The 19982-nt window shown below is 45.9% G+C and overlaps 1 protein-coding gene, 1 long non-coding RNA gene and 1 other non-coding gene across 3 annotated transcripts in view; 2 read left to right on the forward strand and 1 right to left on the reverse strand.

Moving 5' to 3' along the window:
- LOC127579893 (BTB/POZ domain-containing protein KCTD2-like) overlaps positions 1-11809 on the forward strand; it is an 18360-nt gene extending 6551 nt beyond the window's left edge. The window contains exons 3-6 of the mRNA XM_052032937.1: positions 2977-3068; positions 5226-5321; positions 8302-8427; positions 8699-11809. Coding sequence (XP_051888897.1) covers positions 2977-3068; positions 5226-5321; positions 8302-8427; positions 8699-8728 — 344 coding nt within the window. The 3' untranslated portion in view covers positions 8729-11809. The remainder of the gene's footprint in view (positions 1-2976; positions 3069-5225; positions 5322-8301; positions 8428-8698) is intronic.
- Positions 11810-11947: 138 nt separating this feature from the next.
- LOC127579895 (uncharacterized) lies at positions 11948-14790 on the reverse strand. Its single transcript, XR_007957740.1, has 2 exons — positions 14676-14790; positions 11948-12317 (listed from the first exon to the last, which is right to left on the reverse strand). It is a non-coding gene; the product is annotated as an uncharacterized LOC127579895 (long non-coding RNA).
- A 4338-nt stretch (positions 14791-19128) lies between these two features.
- On the forward strand, positions 19129-19201 carry trnar-ucg (transfer RNA arginine (anticodon UCG)). The gene has a single exon. It is a non-coding gene; the product is annotated as a tRNA-Arg (tRNA).
- The last annotated feature ends 781 nt before the right edge of the window (positions 19202-19982 follow it).

Consider the following 19982-nt stretch of genomic DNA (forward strand, 5'->3'; position numbering starts at 1 on the left):
TTTTGAAAAATGAGTAGAAAATACTGGAAATACTCAGCAGAGCAGGCAGTATTTCTTGAGAGATACAGTTAACTTTTCAGATCAATGATCTTTCATCAGAAGGAGAAAAATCAGAAATCAAACAAGTTTTAAGTTGCAGAGGAGGGGGGCAGGGGGATAGAGATAACAAAGGCAATGTCTGTAATGGGCTGGAGATCAGGAGAGACTGAATCACGCAAGCAGTGATGGTGTTGGCTTGGAAGAGGTGCTGAAGGCTTGTTTAAAATAGCTAACCTGTCTGTAGGAGGTGTAAATAGAGGGAGATGAATGAGGGCATTGGAGAGAGAAAAATACAGTGTTAGATGCAAAACACTGCAGTCACTGAAATGCTGGAAATGCTCACCAGACAGCATCTGTGGAGGAAGAAAATGGAGTTACCATGGAGGTTGATGACCTTTGATCAGAGCTGGACAGTTCTGAATCATGCTGAACACACTGATAATCTGGAATGGTGGAATTCAGTGTTGAGTCCTTCACTGTCAGTTGTAACATGCCTAATCGGCCAGTTGGGCTGCAGTGAAGGTGTGTAAGAGGCCAGAGGCAGAAAAGTCCAGGTCAGATTGGGATGGAGAACTAAAGTTGCTTTATGACATTGGGGACAGCATTCGACCTTTTGTGGCATTGAGGAGCCTGATAAAACTGGGCATTAAAGGAAAATTTTACAATGAGTGGAGCCCTACCAAGCCCCACAACATTGCTGCAAGAGTTCTTCAGGGCAATAGCTAACCAAGCATCGTCAGCTCCTTCATCAATGGTCTTCCTTACATCATTTGGTCAGAAGTAATGATTGTGCAATGTTCAATTACAATCACAGGTCCTCAGCAAATGAGACAGCCCATGCTTACATGTGTCGAGTCTGAAACAACATTCACGCATCGGCTGATAAGTGGCAAGTGGTATTTGTGCCATAAAATGTCAAAAATGGAGCACCTTCAACAAGAGAAGTCAATCTACCCTTGATATTCAACTGCATTACCATGACTAAGTCTTCCATGATCTGCATCCTGGAGGTCTCCCATTGGCCAGACGCATAAATAATACTATGGGTACAAGGGCTGGTCAGAGACCAGGTGTTCTGCAGCCTATGACACACCTCCTGATACCCCAAAGACATTCAACCATTCTACGTGGTACAAGTCAAAATTGCAATGGAATACTCTTCCCCGGACTGGATGAATGTGGTTCCAAGAAAACTCAAGAAGCTCAAACCATCCAGGACAAAGCAGTGTATTTGTTTGGCACCTCACACCCCACTGAAAACTTTCTCTTACACGCTTACCACTAACACTGCAGTTACTCAGCTAGGTTACTCTGACAGCACCTCCCAAATCCATGATCTCCACCACCGAGGGAACACCACTGCCTCCAAGTTGCACTCCATCCTGATTTGGCAATATATTCATGGTCCTTCATTTTGCTGGATCTAAGTCCTTGAATGCCCTCTGCAACAGCACTGTGGGAGCACCTTAAACAAAAGGACTGCGGTGGCTCACAGGGGCATTTAGGAATGGGCAAGAAATGCTGATCTTGCCACTGACTGCTGGATTCTGGAAAAATTAATCATGTAGCTGGAGTGTCAGTTTTATCTGTGCAAGCATGGAAATGTCTTTCTCCCATTGTATAGAGCCCTGGTGAGACCCAATTAAGAATATTATTTACAGATCTGGTCTCCCTACCTAAGGAAAAATATACTTGTAATAGAGGGAGTACAAATTCAGGATGGGCCAAAGCCATACAGACCACTGGCTGTAAGATTTAATGTCTATATTGTACTGAATTAGTACAACAGCCTGTTGATGGGTTATGTTTAATTTTGTGTAAACTACCAGGTAAGTTCTGATGTTCACTGTAGTTATAGACTCTGCTGATACACACTTAAAAGATGACTAATTAGCTCGGTAGTAGATGGCAAATGGCCGCCATGGAATTATAGCCCAGCAAGGCAGGCAGAGAAAGGTGAAAGAAGCAGTGATGAGGAAAATCTGTACACAATGTTACAGACACCATGGTGAGCTTGTAAGTTTGATACTTGACACTGGGTGAGGTTGGACATTGGAGATATAAACATCTGAAGTTGTATCTGCTGCTTCAGAACTTCTGTGATCCATAAATTTATCTCTAAAGACCAGAAATTGAGAGGCATACTGTTAAAACACTTCTAATGTTATTGTTAGATGATGGCACTTCAAATTAAGATCTTGGTAAATGTTCTGTACATTTACAAACTTTGAGATCTTTTCCTATTTTTGAAGTCCACTTTTACTGCAATATTATTGTGAAGGCTGGATGAGGAGTCAGTCCCCACAGAGTAGACAGCCAGCCAGGTGAACAGTGTAACTATGAGGCAAATGCCAGGACACTCAAACCTTTTGTATTCTTGGTTGGATGGATGTGCACGTTGGATACCAGGGGCTAAGAGTGGCTGTATCTTCTGCTGTTTTTCTAGTAGCCTTCACTGTTTGATCAGTTGAGTTAAATTACTGGAAATATAACAAGATGGGGAAAACATGTAAATGTTTGTCGACATTACTTTGACTTTACACCTATCAAGGGTTTGTGATGCTGCCAGACCCGATTTAGGGTTTCTCCATCAGTAAGTTAGTGGCATGGGAAGCAGGCAGTTAAGCCACAGTTTCAAACAGGACAGGCTAGTGAAGGCAAAAACTGAGCTCCTGTAGAACTGATCTGCTTGGTTCAAGGGATAGATTTCCAAGGTTCTGATGACTTGAGAGATTCTAACACCCAACTTTGGACGGCTTTGCAAAGTGTGATGTTTAGTTGTGGAAATGTCAGAAAGTTTCTGAAGGGTTAGAGCTGAGACTAACTGCTAGATTGGTAGGATTCTTCTTTGGTGTAATGCTGACTGGTCATTGGCGTGCTGTTCTAATGGACTTGGGCTCTGGCCAACTGCTTCTTTACCCATCTGTGTTTTCCCAGGGGTGCTGGAGGAGGCAGAGTTCTATAACATTGCCTTACTTGTCCGATTGGTCAAAGAACGTATTCGGGACTTGGAGAATAGGACTTCACAGGTGAGCCGAACTTGACTGTTTGGTCATTTATTTAATTAGAAATTGCCTAATAACAGTTTCCCTGCTTGGTTGAAGGGATAGATTTGTTTCTGTCACAGAACTGTTCACGTCATCTCTCTGAGACGCAGTCTATGCTTACAACACATTCAGGCAAAATCCAAAGATTGGAATTGCCTGAGTAGATGTTCTATGTTACAGAATCAGTGATGTTTGTGGTTGGCTTCCCAAAAATGATTGATCTATATTTTTTTTTAAACTGTGCATATCCTTGTGAATTCAGTAAGTCCAGATATTCAAGGGACAGGATAAGTTTGGGACATGCCACTCAAAAATTTGCTTCCACTCTGCCCAGTCCCTGACTGGAATTATTGAAAGGTACCAACTCTAAATATAAAACAAATAGAAAACTACAGGCAGACCAGCAGCTCATACCCCAACCCCACCACCCTTTGATTGGCAGAGATGAGAAAAAGATTCTGGGTAACTATCAGCCGCATGCAGCACATGTAAGACTGCCCAGAATCAGAAGGAACAGTTTCTTTGCTGACTTGTTTTCTCTCCTGAGTTGCTCTGTGTTACCTCACTCACATTTGATTCCTTGCAACGTGTTTTGGAAAGCTTCAGCTTCCATCACAGTTGCCTCCATTTGTGGCTTGCCCTTTTTCCCACATGTGTACCCGTTGCTGCGGAGCCATAGACTGATCAGCGGTGGGAATCTCCAGCCCCGGAACGCTGAAGCTGTTTGTGATCAGTATTAACCCCTGCTGGAAATCAACAATCTAACCTAGTCTATCAGTCCACTCTCAATCATCAGCAGAGCAATGGAAGGTGACATTGCTATCAAGTAGGAATGCGCAACCATAACCTCCCCACTAATGCTCATTTGGCTTTTGGACTCCAGAACTCTTAGTCTTGATCCAGACATAGACATGAGCTTAATTTTTGTGAGGGTGAGAAGAAAGCGGTATCTGCCACTAAGAATATCTAGTAGGAGCAGGGTGAAAAATGGTCAGTGGCTGGAGCCATAGGGAGCAGAGAGACTGCAATTGTTATAGGCTCATCGTCTCTGCCCTAGGACCCTGCTGCAGGAATTCCTAAAGTGGTGCTGTGTTTCATCAATGAATTTTCCTTCATCGGAAGATCGTTGGTGGACTAATCCCTTCCATTTTCAATCTTTCAGGTAATGAAGTGGTTCAGTATCCATGTGCAGCAAGAGTTCAGAAATATTCAGGCTTAGGCTGATGAGACAAGACTGATTTCATACACATACCAGTCAGTGGTCATTTCCATAAAGGAGAAAGTTTAACTACATTCTCTTACGAGTCCATTAATGTGGTTGAATTCTTTCTGGTAATGTTAACACCATTGACCAGAAATCCCGCTAAACCAGTCATGTTGTGACTGCTGAAGTGGGTCAGAAGCTGGATAATCCACACCAGGTGATGCACTTCCGGACTCCCAAAGCCTTTCTACCAGCCTGCAAGGCACATTAAAAGTGTAGTGGCTATAACTTTAACAGTTCTCAAGAAGCTCAACATCATGCAGAACAAAGTAAACTGCACATCTGGCAACATACCACACTGGTGCAATGTGTGCCATCTATAACCTGCCTTGCAGCAACTTGCCAAGGCTGCTTTGGTGTCACCTCCGAATTCTCTGACTTCTATCAATTGGAAAAACATCGATAACAGATGAATGAGAATACCTACTCCAAATACCTCTCCAAAGCACTGCTAAGTTGCATTTGTATCACTTTTCCTTCTCAACAAAGTAGTTAAAAAGCTGGAACTCTGTAACTAACAGCTTTGTGGAAAGACTGTGACCATCTGGGCTCCAGTAGGTCAAGGTGACTCATCCCCTACTTCTAGAGAGAATGTAGGAATCTACAATAAAAGTCAGCACCTCGGGTCTGAGATCCTTCATCAGAATCCAAGAATTATTTTTATGTAAGAACCCATGTTGAAATTGGCTGGCAGCCCAGACCAGACAGCTGCCACGTAGTGCACTGGTAGTTGATCACATCCTGTCTCGTAAGGACTAATGTATAAACGTGACTGCAACAATGATGAAGATTACTCCCAGTATTTGTAGCTGACTTTTATATCGTAATAAGAATTACTATGAAAGAGTGTTTATGGTGTTACATCCACTCTACAGGGTCCAGTGAAACACGTTTACCGTGTCCTACAGTGTCAGGAGGAGGAACTCACACAGATGGTTTCTACGATGTCGGACGGATGGAAATTTGAGCAGGTAGCACATCGATTTTCAGTCATAAGGATCTGTTATACAAGTTGGGAGTTGAGAGAGTATGGTGAAGGTAACTAAATTACTAATGGCAGTATTTAAACTGAGGGGATTTTAAGGATCATAAATAGTCAAGCAGTAATAATCAGAGATAAACACAAACCTTAACAAAGAAACACTAACTTAGGCATAGAAGAGGGACGATCAGCATGTGCTCAGAATGAGCTCTTTGACAAAGAGGTTGTATAGTGTGTACATTTTATAGCCAGCGAGCTGCTGAAAGGTGGGCATTTGGCGACAAGAGGAAATGAAATATTTTTTGGTGAAGGAGGCTGCTGAAGGTGACGAGAGCCAGAATGGTGTCTTGGTTTGAGCTCTGAAAGGAAGATGTGACCCTCTGCAGCCTTTTGTAGAATTGGACATGATCTGTGGGTTGTGTAGGGTGGGAATTGACTGCCGGTCCTCAGCATTGCTGCATGTCAACCCATCGGCCCCTATAACCAGTAGCCTCATTTACCTCTAATTAATGCTCTGAACCCAGTTTGGTTGATGCATGGAGAAGGTTTTGATAGAGCATTGTGGGAAAGTGCTCACCAATATAAGATTGTTACCAAGAAACCAAACAGGAAACTCAAAAGAGCAGAAAGTGATGAGAATTAGTTTTTCATGGGTTAAGGCAAGAGTACAGATAATTTTATGAAGCTGGATGGATATATGTGAGACAAATAAGTAGATGGGGAAAGATATCAGGGAGCTGGAGTGGAGTATAATCACCAGTGTGGACTGAATCATAGAACATAGAACAGTACAGCACAATACAGGCCCTTCGGCCCCTCATGTTGTGCCGACCTTTAAGCCTCGCCTAAGACTATCTAACCCCTTCCTCCCACATATCCCTCTATTTTAAATTCTTCCATATGCTTATCTAGCAGTCTCTTGAATTTGACCAATGTACCTCCAGGCAGTGCATTCCATGCCCCAACCACTCTCTGGGTAAAAAAAAACTCCCTCTGATATCTCCCTTGAACTTCCCACCCATTACTTTAAAGCCATGCCCTCTTGTATTGAGCATTGGTGCCCTGGGAAAGAGGCGCTGGCTGTCCACTCTATCTATTCCTCAATATTTTATACACCTCTATCATGTCTCCTCTCATCCTCCTTCTCTCCAATGAGTAAAGCCTGAGCTCCTTTAGTCTCTCCTCATAATCCATACTCTCTAAACCAGGCAGCATCCTGGTAAATCTCCTCTGCACCCTTTCCAACGCTTCTACATCCTTCCTATAATGAGGTGACCAGAACTGGACACAGTACTCTAAGTGTGGTCTAACCAGAGTATTGTAGAGCTGCATCATTACCTCGTGGCTCTTAAACTCGATCCCACGACTTATGAAAGCTAACCTCCCATAAGCTTTCTTAACTACCCTATCCACCTGTGAGGCAACTTCCACGGATCTGTGGATATGAACCCCCAGATCCCTCTGCTCCTCCACACCACCCAGAATCCTGCCATTAACTTTGTACTCCGCCTTGAAGTTTGTCCTTCCAAAGTGTACCACCTCACACTTCTCCGGATTGAACTCCATCTGCCACTTCTCAGCCCAGCTCTGCATCCTATCAATGTCCCTCTGCAACCTTCGACAATCCTCCACACTATCTATAACACCACCGACCTTTGTGTCGTCTGCAAACTTGCCCACCCACCCTTCTACCCCCTCATCCAAGTCAGTAATAAAAATCATGAGAAGCAGAGGTCCCAGAACTGATCCTTGTGGGTCATCGCTAGTCACAGCCCTCCAATCTGAATGCACTCCCTCCACCACAACCCTCTGCTTTCTACAGAATGGTCTGTTTCTGTGGTAAATATGCTATATGATCTGTTATACAAGTTGGGAGTTGAGTATAGTGAAAGTAACTAAATTAATAATGGCAGTAGATATCTTTATTAGTCACATGTACATCGAAACGTACAGTGAAATACATCTTTTTACATCAGTTTTACTAAATACTTTAATTAGGGTACATTTGTCCAATGTGTTATTAACATACAGGGATTGCTTGTGAAAAGTTCCTCCTAGAAACTGCTCCAATGAAAGATAGCTTACTGATAAATTGCCCTAGAGTAGCTAATTTGATCCCACGTGCATACCGACACATGTAACTAATGGATTATACTTATGATATTAGTTGAACAGAAAAGGTGATGTCATTGGTAATATATAGTGTTGTTTGACCTGTATGTTCATGTGCTTACAGATCAATTTGGACTCAATCCATTCAGACTCAATCCATCGTAATGTATTGTAGAATGTGTGGCTAATGTTACATTGGCAAGAGCCAGTAAAATAAATATCCCATCCACTGGGACCACCACTATTTCCATATCCTCCTTTAGAAATGCTGTGATTATAATCTGTGTCCCATGCAGGAGTCCCAGTTGTCACTGTGAACATGGATGCTCTAGCTATATTCAGAAAGAAACATTTCTGATTTTCTAAGGTTGACCAGAAATTTTTTTTCTGTTTTGTAATGCAGCCACTTTTGAAGGTCTTGTAAATTTTTTGGGTCTTTCTAGCAATCCTGCAGCAAAAAAAATCATCGTTCCCCAATATAATTTGCTGTTATGTTAGGTGTTTGGGGCTTTGCAACAAGATGTTTAGATCCTCAATAAGATAGTTTCAAACACTTAGATGTTTGTGCCAGACTTCAGTCTGTATCAAGGTTTGATGTAATATCTCTTCTGAAAGACAACACATTCAGTAGTGCAGCTTTCCCTGCATAAAGAACTGGGGAGTTGGCCTTCATTTTGTGTTCAGATCTGTGGATTTTGAGAGTGGATCTGTGGATTCCAGCTGCTGTGTATAGTGATCTCTACCATTTGTGACTGGGTTATTTGATTAAATTCTGGAAGGCTGTAAGAGAGAATAGTGTGATTTATCTGGTGCCCCTTTGTGTGTATTAGTATTTAAATTCTGGTTCTCTGTCTCAGCTCATTAGCATCGGATCCTCCTACAACTATGGCAGTGAAGATCAGGCTGAATTTCTCTGCGTTGTCTCCAGGGAGCTGAACAACTCAACCAATGGAATTGTCATAGAGCCTAGTGAAAAAGCCAAGGTACCACACTGTCCATCCCTTTGCCTCTTGTTCTTTCTCAGCTGCTTGCTGTATTTGTCACAAAATGGGTTAACTTCTAGTCGTCAAGTTGGGGTGGTTTGAGATATTCTTTGTGTTGTCGTGGGTCAGATGGGGACACATGTGAAGTCAGATGCACTCTGAGACATAAGGCATATTTTTACACAGGTATTTAGGTCGTTTGTTCACCAAATTACATTTTCCTACTCACAATCTCTAATGGTCTTGTCTCCTGACATTTTATTGGAAATAGATTCTGCAAGAGCGAGGCTCGAGGATGTGACCTTGTTGGTCGGAATTGCTGCTTACATTCCGTATGTTGAAGAGGAATCGTCCGTCTGCTGAGGGTGCCAACCCTTTGCCATCCTCTGACACTGGCCTCGACACTTTCAGTTCACGTGGGCCTCCAAGATTTGAGGGTTCGTTTTACTGAGAAATCAACCTCTCTGCCTTTCACCTGAAGCCTATGAGAGGCTCACAGCACTTCTCTCAAAAATTAATTGTTAAGGCTGCCAAATCTCCCTGTGTCATTGTTTGTTGTTGTATAATATATATTCAGCCAATGCATTTAATTGCCTTTAACAGACCTGTGATGTTGCTTGTTCCTCAGTGACTAGGAAGCAAAGCCACATTAATTTCAGTGTGTGTGCTCAGTGAAAGTTCTTTTGTGTTCTTTCTGTGGAGCATTGTGTGCATGGATTCCACTCAATGAATACAGGGCAGGTTTCTTGGGAGGGGCAGGATACAGTATTGTAATTATTGCGTAAACACTGAATGAAGTGATTCAGTAATTCATGTTAATGTTATTTTTCCTCTTGCATTGGATCACTACTTTTATGACAATAATGTGATGATTAAACCATTCAGTATTGTCATTCGGATTTCGCTGAAGCGTTGTGCTGTTCTGTTTAGAATGTTTACATTCATTTCAAAATGCCAACATGTGGTTCTGAGTTGTGTGGGTCCAAATCTAGGTTTGCTGGAGAAGAGGCCATCTTTAACAGTATGTTTGGAATAACAGTGATCTACTTGTGCTGGAGAATCCGAAGTGCATAAGAAATAAATATGGAGGGCTTCTTCAGTACTCAGTCAGACCATGGTCAATCCTGTACTTTGTCCACTTTGTACACAGTCCCCAGATCCTTCGATTCCCTTGGAGAGACTTTTGAATACCATCTCAATTTTGAACATACTCAACTGCTGAGAATCCTGTTGTATAGTAACAATTTTACTGATTGTTACTGTAATCTGATCTTACTGCCACAGTATAACACAAGGTAGATCAATGGGGACTATTAATCACTGTATAACTTGCAGTACTGCAATGGGGGGGGGAGATATCTCCATTGTAACCTAGGGCACAGCACTGGGGAACGTAAACATCTATCACTGGAACATGGGGTATAGTACAGATGTACACGTACACCAATGTCACTCAGCCACTCTGCAACCCTGTCCTTGCCATCCTCACCAAATCTCCTCCCAGTAACTACTGGGCAGATCAAAGTTGTGTTCTGTTTCTGAAATGAATTTCACTTCTTATGCACCAGCTCCATCCTCCATCCTTCTCCATGATATCTCAAACTCAGCCGGACTGTTCACAAGCTTCATCTCACATTTAAGCGTACAACCGTACATTTGTGCCACCGACAAGGCTGATTACTTTTAATTCAGTGCTGCCTCAACAGAATTGCCACTGAAATCATCTACAGCTCAATTACCTCCAGACTTCACTACTACTAAACCAAAACCCCCTCCAACCTTTTCGTTCTATCCTCCTTAAGCTTCCAACATCCAAATATCTGCTGCTCCATCCATCGTTTTGGGAAGTACAGTGGATTAGCAGAGCACAGCTCAGAGGCCTGCAGTGCACTCAGTGTGGAGTTTGCACTTTCTCCCTGTGACCACGTGGTGCCTTCCAGTTTCCTCATGTACAAAAACTGTGCTAGATGGTGGATTCATTGACTGCTGTCAACTCCCCCTTTTGTAGGCAGGTGGTAGGAAAATCATGGGGCATGTGAGAGAATAGGTTACAGGGAAATAAGTGGGTGAATGGGATCGCCCTGAGCCCCAGCATAAACTCAAGGGGATGAAATGCCTCTGCGCATGTCATAAGAGAACATGACCCCAGTGTTCACTAATTTACCAGTTAAACAGCTAAATTACAAGATTCTTACCATTTTTCATATCCTTTCATGACCTGACTCCTTCCAGATCTGTGTGTCTGGGATATCTGCCTCCTGATTGTCCCTGTTGGTAATTGCTTCCCCACTGGTTGTCATGCCCTTCATCTGCTAAACTCCTTTTGATGACTTCCTCAAATCTGGGAACTGTTGTCAAAATTGGGAGCTGTACATCTAGCAAGTCAAGTGACAGCCTGGATCATATCTTTCAACCACCCCCAAGGCTGTCATGGTACATAAGAAACAGCACCCACCAGAGATGGTGGCACAAAAGTGTTCAGTCAGGGAGTATCTCATCTCCGACACTGGCTCTGGACACTGAAGTCTCATCGCAGCAGGTCAAACAAGAAGAAAACCTGGGGATTGCCACCCAACTGTCTTCCCTCAGATGATGAATCGGTGCACCTCCATGTTGAACACAGGATAGGAGGGGCACAGAACAAACTGGGAAATTCAACATCTATCACAAAGAGTGGTTTGAACCACCAAGCTGGTTCAGTTCTGAAGGACACGGGACTGCAGCACATGCATCCATCCATGGCACTATTGGTGGAAGTGACCACCGCATGTTCCTCGTGGAAGCAAAGTTCATCCTCAATCCTCAAACCATTTATTGCACAGCACTACCTCTGCGTCAAATGGGATAGATTTGCAACATGAATGTGGAATTCAAAGCAGGATATACGGGAGATCCTTTTGGTCATCAGCGGAACTGCAATCCACCACAAAGTATTAGCGTGTTCTATAATTATCATCAAGCAAGCAAGCCTAATTCAATGAGGTGTGCAGGAGGGGCCTGCTGAGAGCAGGACCCACTAAACCTGGGAAAGCTGCAACAGAGCCCAGCAGTGGAAGCAGCAGGTGACACAGCTTGGCATTCCTCAAAGGATCAGACCAGAGCTCTGTGAGCCTGCAACATCTGGTGGTGGATTAATGGGAGGAGGAAGCATCTCCAAGAACAGCACCAACCTCAACAGCGGGATAACCCAGGACAACTGGCAAAGACAAGCCTGAAGTGTTTTCAACCATCTTCAGCCAGAGTGATGTAGGAAGTAATTAAGAACAATTTTATCAAATCATGATTATCTTTGCATTGATCAGTTACGTGACACATTGCTGAACTCGACTCCATTCCCTTTTTCCTCAATATTGCCACTGCCACTGTTTAAGGAATGGACAAAGGATTAGACTGGGGATCTCCTGGTTCAAGTATCTCAAAGCAATTCAAAGTGGTCTTACTGGGTGCTGCTGGAGCCTATCTGTTGTGTGAGAATAAGTGGAGAAGTTCTTTGTATTGAATGTAACAATTTAAGCTCCTATGTTAACATGATATTCAGAAATGATTTATTACAACACATGGTGTGCAACATAGAGATACATCATTAGTGTGATCCTTCATGGCGCATTCCACTATCTGTATTTTGGACCAGTACTCCTGTTCCTTTTAGTCTAATTGTCCAGTCCAGGTGCCAGATCGCACACGGTGGCTGGTTGCAGTCCCCTGGAGCGGGATACACAGCCACCGTGTACTGGCATTGTTCAGCTCTTTCCCAAGCTCACCGGGATGATTTCTTCTGCTCTATTTCCAGCAGCTGCCTCTCCCTTCGTTCCAGAACCAGCTGCAGCTTCTCACCATACTTCTGCCGCTCTCTATCTCGGATCTCTTCGATGTCAGGGAAAAAACTGCGCCTGTTCAAGACAGAAAACACTGCTGAGCCTGGGCCAGTGATCGCCCTGGGCTGGTGGTGAGCCTGAGGGTGTGGGCCTCGACCCCAGGGGACAGATCATACTGGGTCCACCCTTGAGCAGCTTCAAGGTGTGTTTCCAGCTGCCAGTGCTTTGGTTCCGACTCATTAGGGTATTTAGGAATGGCAGACAAAATGGATAAAGTGGTGAGGTAGTGTTGATAATCAGAGATGAGCTCAGTACAGAAGTTCAACATGGGTTATGGTATGGAATTGAAATTGGTTTGGGTGCTGCTTAGAAGAATCGGGACAGAACGTTGCTGAGTTGTTTATTGGCCTCCAAATTGTAGATGGTTTAAATAAGGGAATCGAAGGTGCATGCAAGGAGTAGTGCAGTAATCATGGGGGATTTTAATCGACAAATCAAATTACTACTAACAATGTAGAGGATAAATTCCTGGAATGTACATGGGATAGAATTCTAGATTGGTACCTGGAGGAACCAACAAGAACAGTGCAATGAGATAGGGTTATTAAATAATCTTGTTGTAACGGCGTCCCTAGAAAGAGTGACTATAATAGGATAGAATTTTTCAGAAGAGAGTGCTCAATCCGCACAAGGAAAACTACGAAGGTACGAGGGGCAGGATGGCTGTGAAGCATTGATGCGAAGGAGTGAAGCACTGACATTCAAAATGACCTGGGTGTCATTGTGCACAAGTTGCTGAAACTAAGATGCAGGTGCATCAAGTAATAGTTGAGCTTTATTGCAAGAGGATTTGTGTACAAGAGTAAAGACTGGGAAACTACACTGAAGGCTACGACAGTGGGACATAGAGTATTTCAATTTCAAAAAGCATTGATAAAATCTCATACAGATTGTTGAACAAGGTTAGAGCACGTGCGATAATGAGTAATGTTCTGGATTGAGAGCTGGTTAACAAAGACTAGGAATAAACGTAACCTTCTCAGGATGGCCGGCTGTGACTAGTGGGGTACCACAAGGATTGTTCTTTAGACCCCAACTAACCACAGTCTATATCGATCTGGCTGAGGGGACCAAAGGTAACACACTAAGTCCTTGATATCCATTGACTTACTACCTGCTGATCCATGTACCTGCAAGGTCAGTTGCGCACTACTGGGAGTGCGGGTAAATATAGTGAGTTCCTCCAGAACCTTCTCTCGTGTGAGGTTGGTGAATCCTGTCTGCCATGAGATGGATTGCATTTGATGCCTTGTGTCACCAAGTAGTGAAATACCAATAGTTGGTTTGTGGCCAGAGTCAGGATCAAGCTCAGGAAGACTGGAGGGGAGGCATCAGGAACATGGGTAGGACTGCATCCAGGGTCCAGAGTGTGGGCTGGGGTTGGGAACAACAGGGGTCAGAGACCTGGTAGGTTTGCAGTTGGAACTGGGGTTCAGAGCGCTTCTTTTGACAAGGTGAACATTACAGTGTTGTTATATCCACGGAAGGGTTGACTGCCGTGTGTCACTGCCAATCTGCATTTTTCATTGTCCACAGGAGGTCCGTGTCCCTGTCCCTCGCAGGTAATGAGGACTGAGTGTCCTTCCAACACCGCTAATGACACCAGGGAGGCAGACAAACTCTGTGAGTGGCAATAACATGGCAGACACAGCACAATGTTGGAAGATGATAAGTTATCCACTGTAAAACAGAAGTGCTGAGTATTGTTTAAGTGATGAGGGATTGGGAAGCACGACATTCAAAATGACCTGGGTGTCATGGTACACAAGTTGCTGAAGCTAAGTTGCAGATATATCAAATAACAGCTGAGCTTTATTGCCAGAGGATTTGTGTACAGGAGATGACACCTAAACCATTGCCAACAACTCCAGTCTCCTCACCGCCGGAGGGACCTCAGGGGCTCACAGGCGGGGTGGGTCCCCGGGCTGAGGGACCCAGGGCCAGGGGTCAGCGTCTCGGGCAGAGGGGAAAGGTCACAGAGGGAAGTCACAGGGGCGCAGGGGAAAGGTCACAGAGGGAAGTCATGGGACAGAGTGGAAAGGTCACAGAGGAAGTCACGTGGCAGAGGGAAAAGGTCACAAAGGGAAGTCATGTGCAGAGAGAAAAGGTCACAGAGGGAAGTCATAGGGGAAAGGTCACAGAGGGAAATCATGGGGCAGAGGGGAAGGTCACAGGGGAAGTCACGGGGCAGAGGGGAAAGGTCACAGAGGAAAGTAACAGGGGCAGAGGGGAGGTCACAGGGAGGGGAAAGGTCACAGGGATAGAGAAGAGGTCACGGAGTCAGAGGGGAGGTCACGTCAAGGGAAAGGTCACGGGGGAACCTCTGCCCGGGGGTGGGGAGACCCGGGTCACCGGGAGCAGGGGCCGCCTCACCTGTGGACGAACCCGGCCGCCAGCGCCGCCGCCACCGCCCCGAACAGCAGCGGCTTCGCCCAGCGTCTGGGGAACGACTTCATGGCGGCGGCGCACTTCCGGCCGCACCGGAAACGAAGTGTCGTCCTGCGCATGCGCGGCCCGGAGTCGCATCAAGGACCCGGAGTGGATCACGTGGCAGCCGGGAGCGGAGTTTTCAAAACCCGGAACAGAGCAGCAAAGACAGGAATGGACACAAGGGGTTTTGGAAATATAAATAAATACAATCTTTCAGTAATGCTAACCATTGGAATTAATTAATGTTTCGACTGGAAGAAAATAAGTCATTGATGGTCAATGATGGTCAGAAAGCTCACATTCCCTCTAATTCCTCAGGAGGCTGAGGAAATTCAGCCTGTCCCCGGTGACCCTCACCAATTATTACCGATGCACCACAGAAAGCTTCCTATCCGGACGCACCACAGCTTGGTACAACAACTGCTCTGCCCGGCACCGCAAGAAACTGCAGGGAGTTGTGGACACAGCCCAGCGCATCACGTAAACCAGCCTCCCCTCCACTGGGCAACAAACGATGTGAGAGACAGGGGCAGAGACTTCCCCTGGATAATATAAAAACTCACATACCACTAAGGCTGCTGGCAGCGACACACAGCAGTCAGCCCTTCCATGGATATAACACACCGTGTTTCTCAGCTTGTCAAAAGAAGCACTCTGAACACCAGCTCCGACTGGGGATTGTTTGTTGCTCCAGGTTCCAGCATCTGTGGTCTCTTATGTGTTTCCTCCATGGACTCTGTCTACCCCTTCTCGCTGCCTTGGGAAAACAGCCAACACAATCAAAGACCCCACCCACCCTGGACATTCTCTCTTCTCCCCACTTCCATCCAGCAGAAGATACAAAAGTTTGAAAACACACACCACCATCTGGAGCACTTGCTCCAGATTCCAGCATCTGTAGAATTCCTCGTGTCTCCACACCACCATCTAGACAGCTTCTATCCAAATTCTATCAGTCCAGCTTCTATCAGTCCAGATGAAGGGTCTCAACCCGAAACATCGACTGTCCGTTTCCCTCTATAGATGCTGCCTCACCCGCTGAGTTCCTGCAGCATTTTGTGTGTTGCTCCAGATTCCAGCATCTGCAATCTTCTGTGTCTCCAGCTTCCATCCTGCTGTTATAAGACTCTTGAACAGGCATCTTATAAAGATGAACTCTTGATCTCTTTATCTACCTCATCATGGCCCTTGCACTGCACCTTCTCTGTAACTGTAAAACTATATTCTGCTTTCTTTTTTTTCTTTTTTACTACCTCGCTGTATGTATGTATGGAATGATCTATCTGGATGGCATGCAAACAAAAGGTTTTCACTGTATCTCGGTACATGTGACAGTGCAGAGCGTCAAATATCCAGACCAACCTGCAAGCACACCCACGCAGATGTAATTCCCATGTTTTCAATGCAGTGGGATCTTAGTAAGAACCCACCTCAACTGCCTACTTTAAGGAACAAGCAAAGGTGCAGTTGGCAAAACTCAGGCCTATGGTGCAGAGGATTACACTGGCATTGAAACCACCCATTTTACCAATAATGGGATAGGGTTTGGGATGGAGAAGTTGCATGAGCAGTTAACTTCGCAGGGCAGCACACCACCTCAGATGTTGGCCGTCAGGTACAGCTGCAGCCAGGAGAACAACCTCCGCTTCAGTTGAGTAGGGACTTGATTCTTTAATGCATCCAGTTTTCCTATCATTAAAACTAATGACTGAGAATTGGAAGTGTTCTGGGACAGGAGTGATTTAGACACTGTTTCACAAGTCATGCCAGTTCTGCTCTATTGACTGAAAGAAACTGAAAGCACCTTTCTCCACCTCCACCTGTTTTAAATAGTGGACAGACTGTGGATTATCTTGGAAGTGTATGAAACACAGAAGTCAGTTTCAGTACACCAGCTCCCTCAAACGTCAATGTGATATTGGCCTGCGAGAAACTTACCCAGTTCTGATGACGGTCTTCAACCTGAAACATTAACGGTATTTCTCTTGCCACAGAAGTTGCCTGCCCTGCCGAGTGTTTCCAGCATCTTCTGTTTTTTGTTTACATGAGAGAACAAATGTGTTTTAAGTTGAGTGAGGGAGAGAGGTGAAAGGACAAGGAGGGGGTATCTCTGGTAAGGTGCTCACAGAGACAATGCAGGTGACACATCAAGGGTGATGACTACTTGTTAATCATAACTGATCAGTCTGCTAATCACTAATTGCCTTTCAAAATATGACTGTCAGCCACCTTCTTAAACTGCTGCAGTTGCTCTGATGAAGGTTCCACATTTTCCTGGGAGAGAGTTCCAGGATTTAGACCCAGTAATGATGAAGGGCTGGCAATAAATCTCCAACAGTAACAGAAACAAATAAAACTACAGACACTGGAATCTGAAACAAAAACAGAAACACTGGAAGATCTCAGCCAATCAAGCAACATCTGTGGGAAGAGAAGCCACTCAATGTTTTGGGTCCATTCAGTTACTGAGGAAGGATCCCTGACCTGAAACATTGACTGATTTCTCCTCCCACAGGTGGCATTTGACTCGCTGAGACCTTCCAACATTAATGTTTTTTTGCAATAAGTTTCCAGATTAGGAAGGTGTTGACTTGGAGGGGAACCTACAGGTGGTGGTGTTCCCACCCTTGTTCCTTTTGATGATAAAGGTCAGGGGTTTGGGAGGTGCTGTCAGAGTAGCCTGAGCAAGTAACGCACTACATCCTGCAGCCACTGTGTGCCATTGTTCTTGAGAGTTGTCAGAGCTGCACTTCTCCGGGCAAGCGGAGAGTATTCCGTCACTCTCCTGAACTGCGCCCTGAGAGGCTGGTCATGGCACACATCAACTCCAGCCTCCCAGTAAATCTCGATCCACTGCAATTCGCCTACCGCTGTTACAGGTCTACAGTGGATGTCATCTCCCTGGCCCTACACTCATCTCTGGAGCATCCGGACAGTAAAGACACCTACGTTAGACTATTGTTTATTGACTACAGCTCTGCTTTCAGTACTATAATTCCAAGCAAACTCATCAGCAAACTCCAATACCTGGGACTCAACACCTCCCTCTGCAACTGGATCCTTGACTTCCTGACCAACAGACCGCAATCAGTGAGGATAGGCAGCAACACCTCCAGCACGATTATTCTCAACACTGGTGCCCCACAAAGCTGCATCCTCAGCCCTCTACTCTACTCCCTATACACTCACGACTGCGTGGCCAGATTCTGCTCTAACTCCATCTACAAGTTTGCAGATGAGACCATCTAGTAGGCCGTATCTCAAATAACGATGCTGGAGTACAGGAAGGAGATAAAGAGCTTAGTGACATGGTGTCATGACAACAACCTTTCCCTCAATACCAGCAAAAGAGCTGGTCATTGACTTCAGGAAAGGGGGCGGTGTACGTGCACCTGTCTACATCAATGGTGCTGAGGTCGAGAGGGTTCAGAGCTTCAAGTTCCTGGGAGTGAACATCACCAATAGCCTGTCCTGGTCCAACCACGTACACGCCACGGCCAAGAAAGCTCACCAGTGCCTCTACTTCCTCAGGAGGCTAAAGAAATTTGGCATGTCCCCTTTGACACTCACCAATCTTTATCGATGCACCATAGAAAGCATCCTATCTGCTGGATGCATGACAGTTTGGTATTGCAACTGCTCTGCCCAGGACTGCAAGAAACTGCAGAGAGTTGTGGACACAGCCCAGCACGTCACGGAAACCAGCCTCCCCTCCTTCGACTCTGTCTATACCTCTCGCTGTCTTGGTGAAGCAGCCAGCATAATGAAAGACCCCACCCACCCGGGACATTCTCTCTTCTCTCCTCTTCCATCGGGCAGAAGATACAGGAGCCTGAGGGCACGTACCACCAGGCTCAAGGACAGCTTCTACCCCACTGTGATAAGACTACTGAACGGTTCCCTTATACAATGAGATGGACTCTGACCTCACGATCTATCTTCTTGTGACCTTGCACCTTATTGCACTGCACTTTCTCTGTAGCTGTGACACTTTACTCTGTACTGTTATTGTTTTTACCTGTACTACATCAATGCACTCTGTACTGACTCAATGTAACTGCACTGTGTAATGAATTGACCTGTACGATCAGTTTGCAAGACAAGTTTTTCACTGCACCTCGGTACAAGTGACAATAATAAACCAATACTATAGAATGGGTGTAAAACAGACTGATGTGTTACTGCCTTCACCCGGAGGCTGGCGCACCGGGTGCTTTGTCCCCGTGTGTCCAAGCCTCCGGCTGGCACAGGCACGATCCCTGGGCGTTCAGCCCGAGGCCGGGCGGGTGCGAGCAGCGGCGGCGGGGAGGAGGAGCTGAGCGCCGGGAGGCTGGGCTGGAAGCTGCGAGCCTCCCGTCACCACTGCCGATGTGCAGCCCAGGGCAGCAGATGCACCGACCGCGTGGCCTAATGGATAAGGCGTCCGACTTCGGATCGGAAGATTGAGGGTTCGAGTCCCTTCGTGGTCGCCTTTTGTACACCTGGCACGTAGCTTTTTAAACTGTTGTATTTAATCGTGCATCGATGCAAAAAGACCAGCAGCGCCTCATTCATCCCAAACCCCGCCGGGCAAACCGATTTCTTTAATTGCATTTAAAATGTTTGTTGGGAAACGACAAGCGGAGCCGCTCGGGTGCGGCGCTCCCTCCCCGGGACCGCTGCAAACCGCGGGGCTTCAGCCGGTGCCGCCCGCTCGGGACTCCGGGGTATCTGTCCCGGGACTGGGGATCCCCCCCCCCCCCACCCCCAGCAGAGGAGAGGGGGAGAGTGGAGCCCCTGGCGGGGGGAGCGGGGTCAGTATTTAGCATCACTCCAGGGTGCAGCGCCCGGACTCTGGCTGAGCCCTCCTGCCCCCGATCACCGCCCGTCCATGCGGCTGGTTCCACGCCCAGTCACCCCACTGGGTGAACATTATCGTGTCATCTGGTCCCTTCCAGCGGCAGGAAGGCTCCCGGGCTGCTGCCCGGCTGCAGGTTTGAGTGAGCGAAGTGCAATGTTTTCGTTCTGTGTATTGCCAGCTTTTCCCTCACTGCAGACGTCCCCCGTTTATATTCTCCACTCAAGGGATTTCAAGCCTTTTCATGATGTAGCCCCTGAGCTCATCCCAGCCCCAGTGACATAGTCGGTCCAGGGCACAGACACTGAACGCAATCTCATTAGGGAAGTCCTTTGACAAATTACCGTCCATGGGTTCCTCGCCCAGCTCCTGATCTCAAAAGCGGAGTTCTTCCATTTGTGGGATCTCACTGT

Source organism: Pristis pectinata, chromosome 18 (assembly GCF_009764475.1).
Source record: "Pristis pectinata isolate sPriPec2 chromosome 18, sPriPec2.1.pri, whole genome shotgun sequence".
Classification (NCBI taxonomy): Eukaryota; Metazoa; Chordata; class Chondrichthyes; order Rhinopristiformes; family Pristidae; genus Pristis; species Pristis pectinata.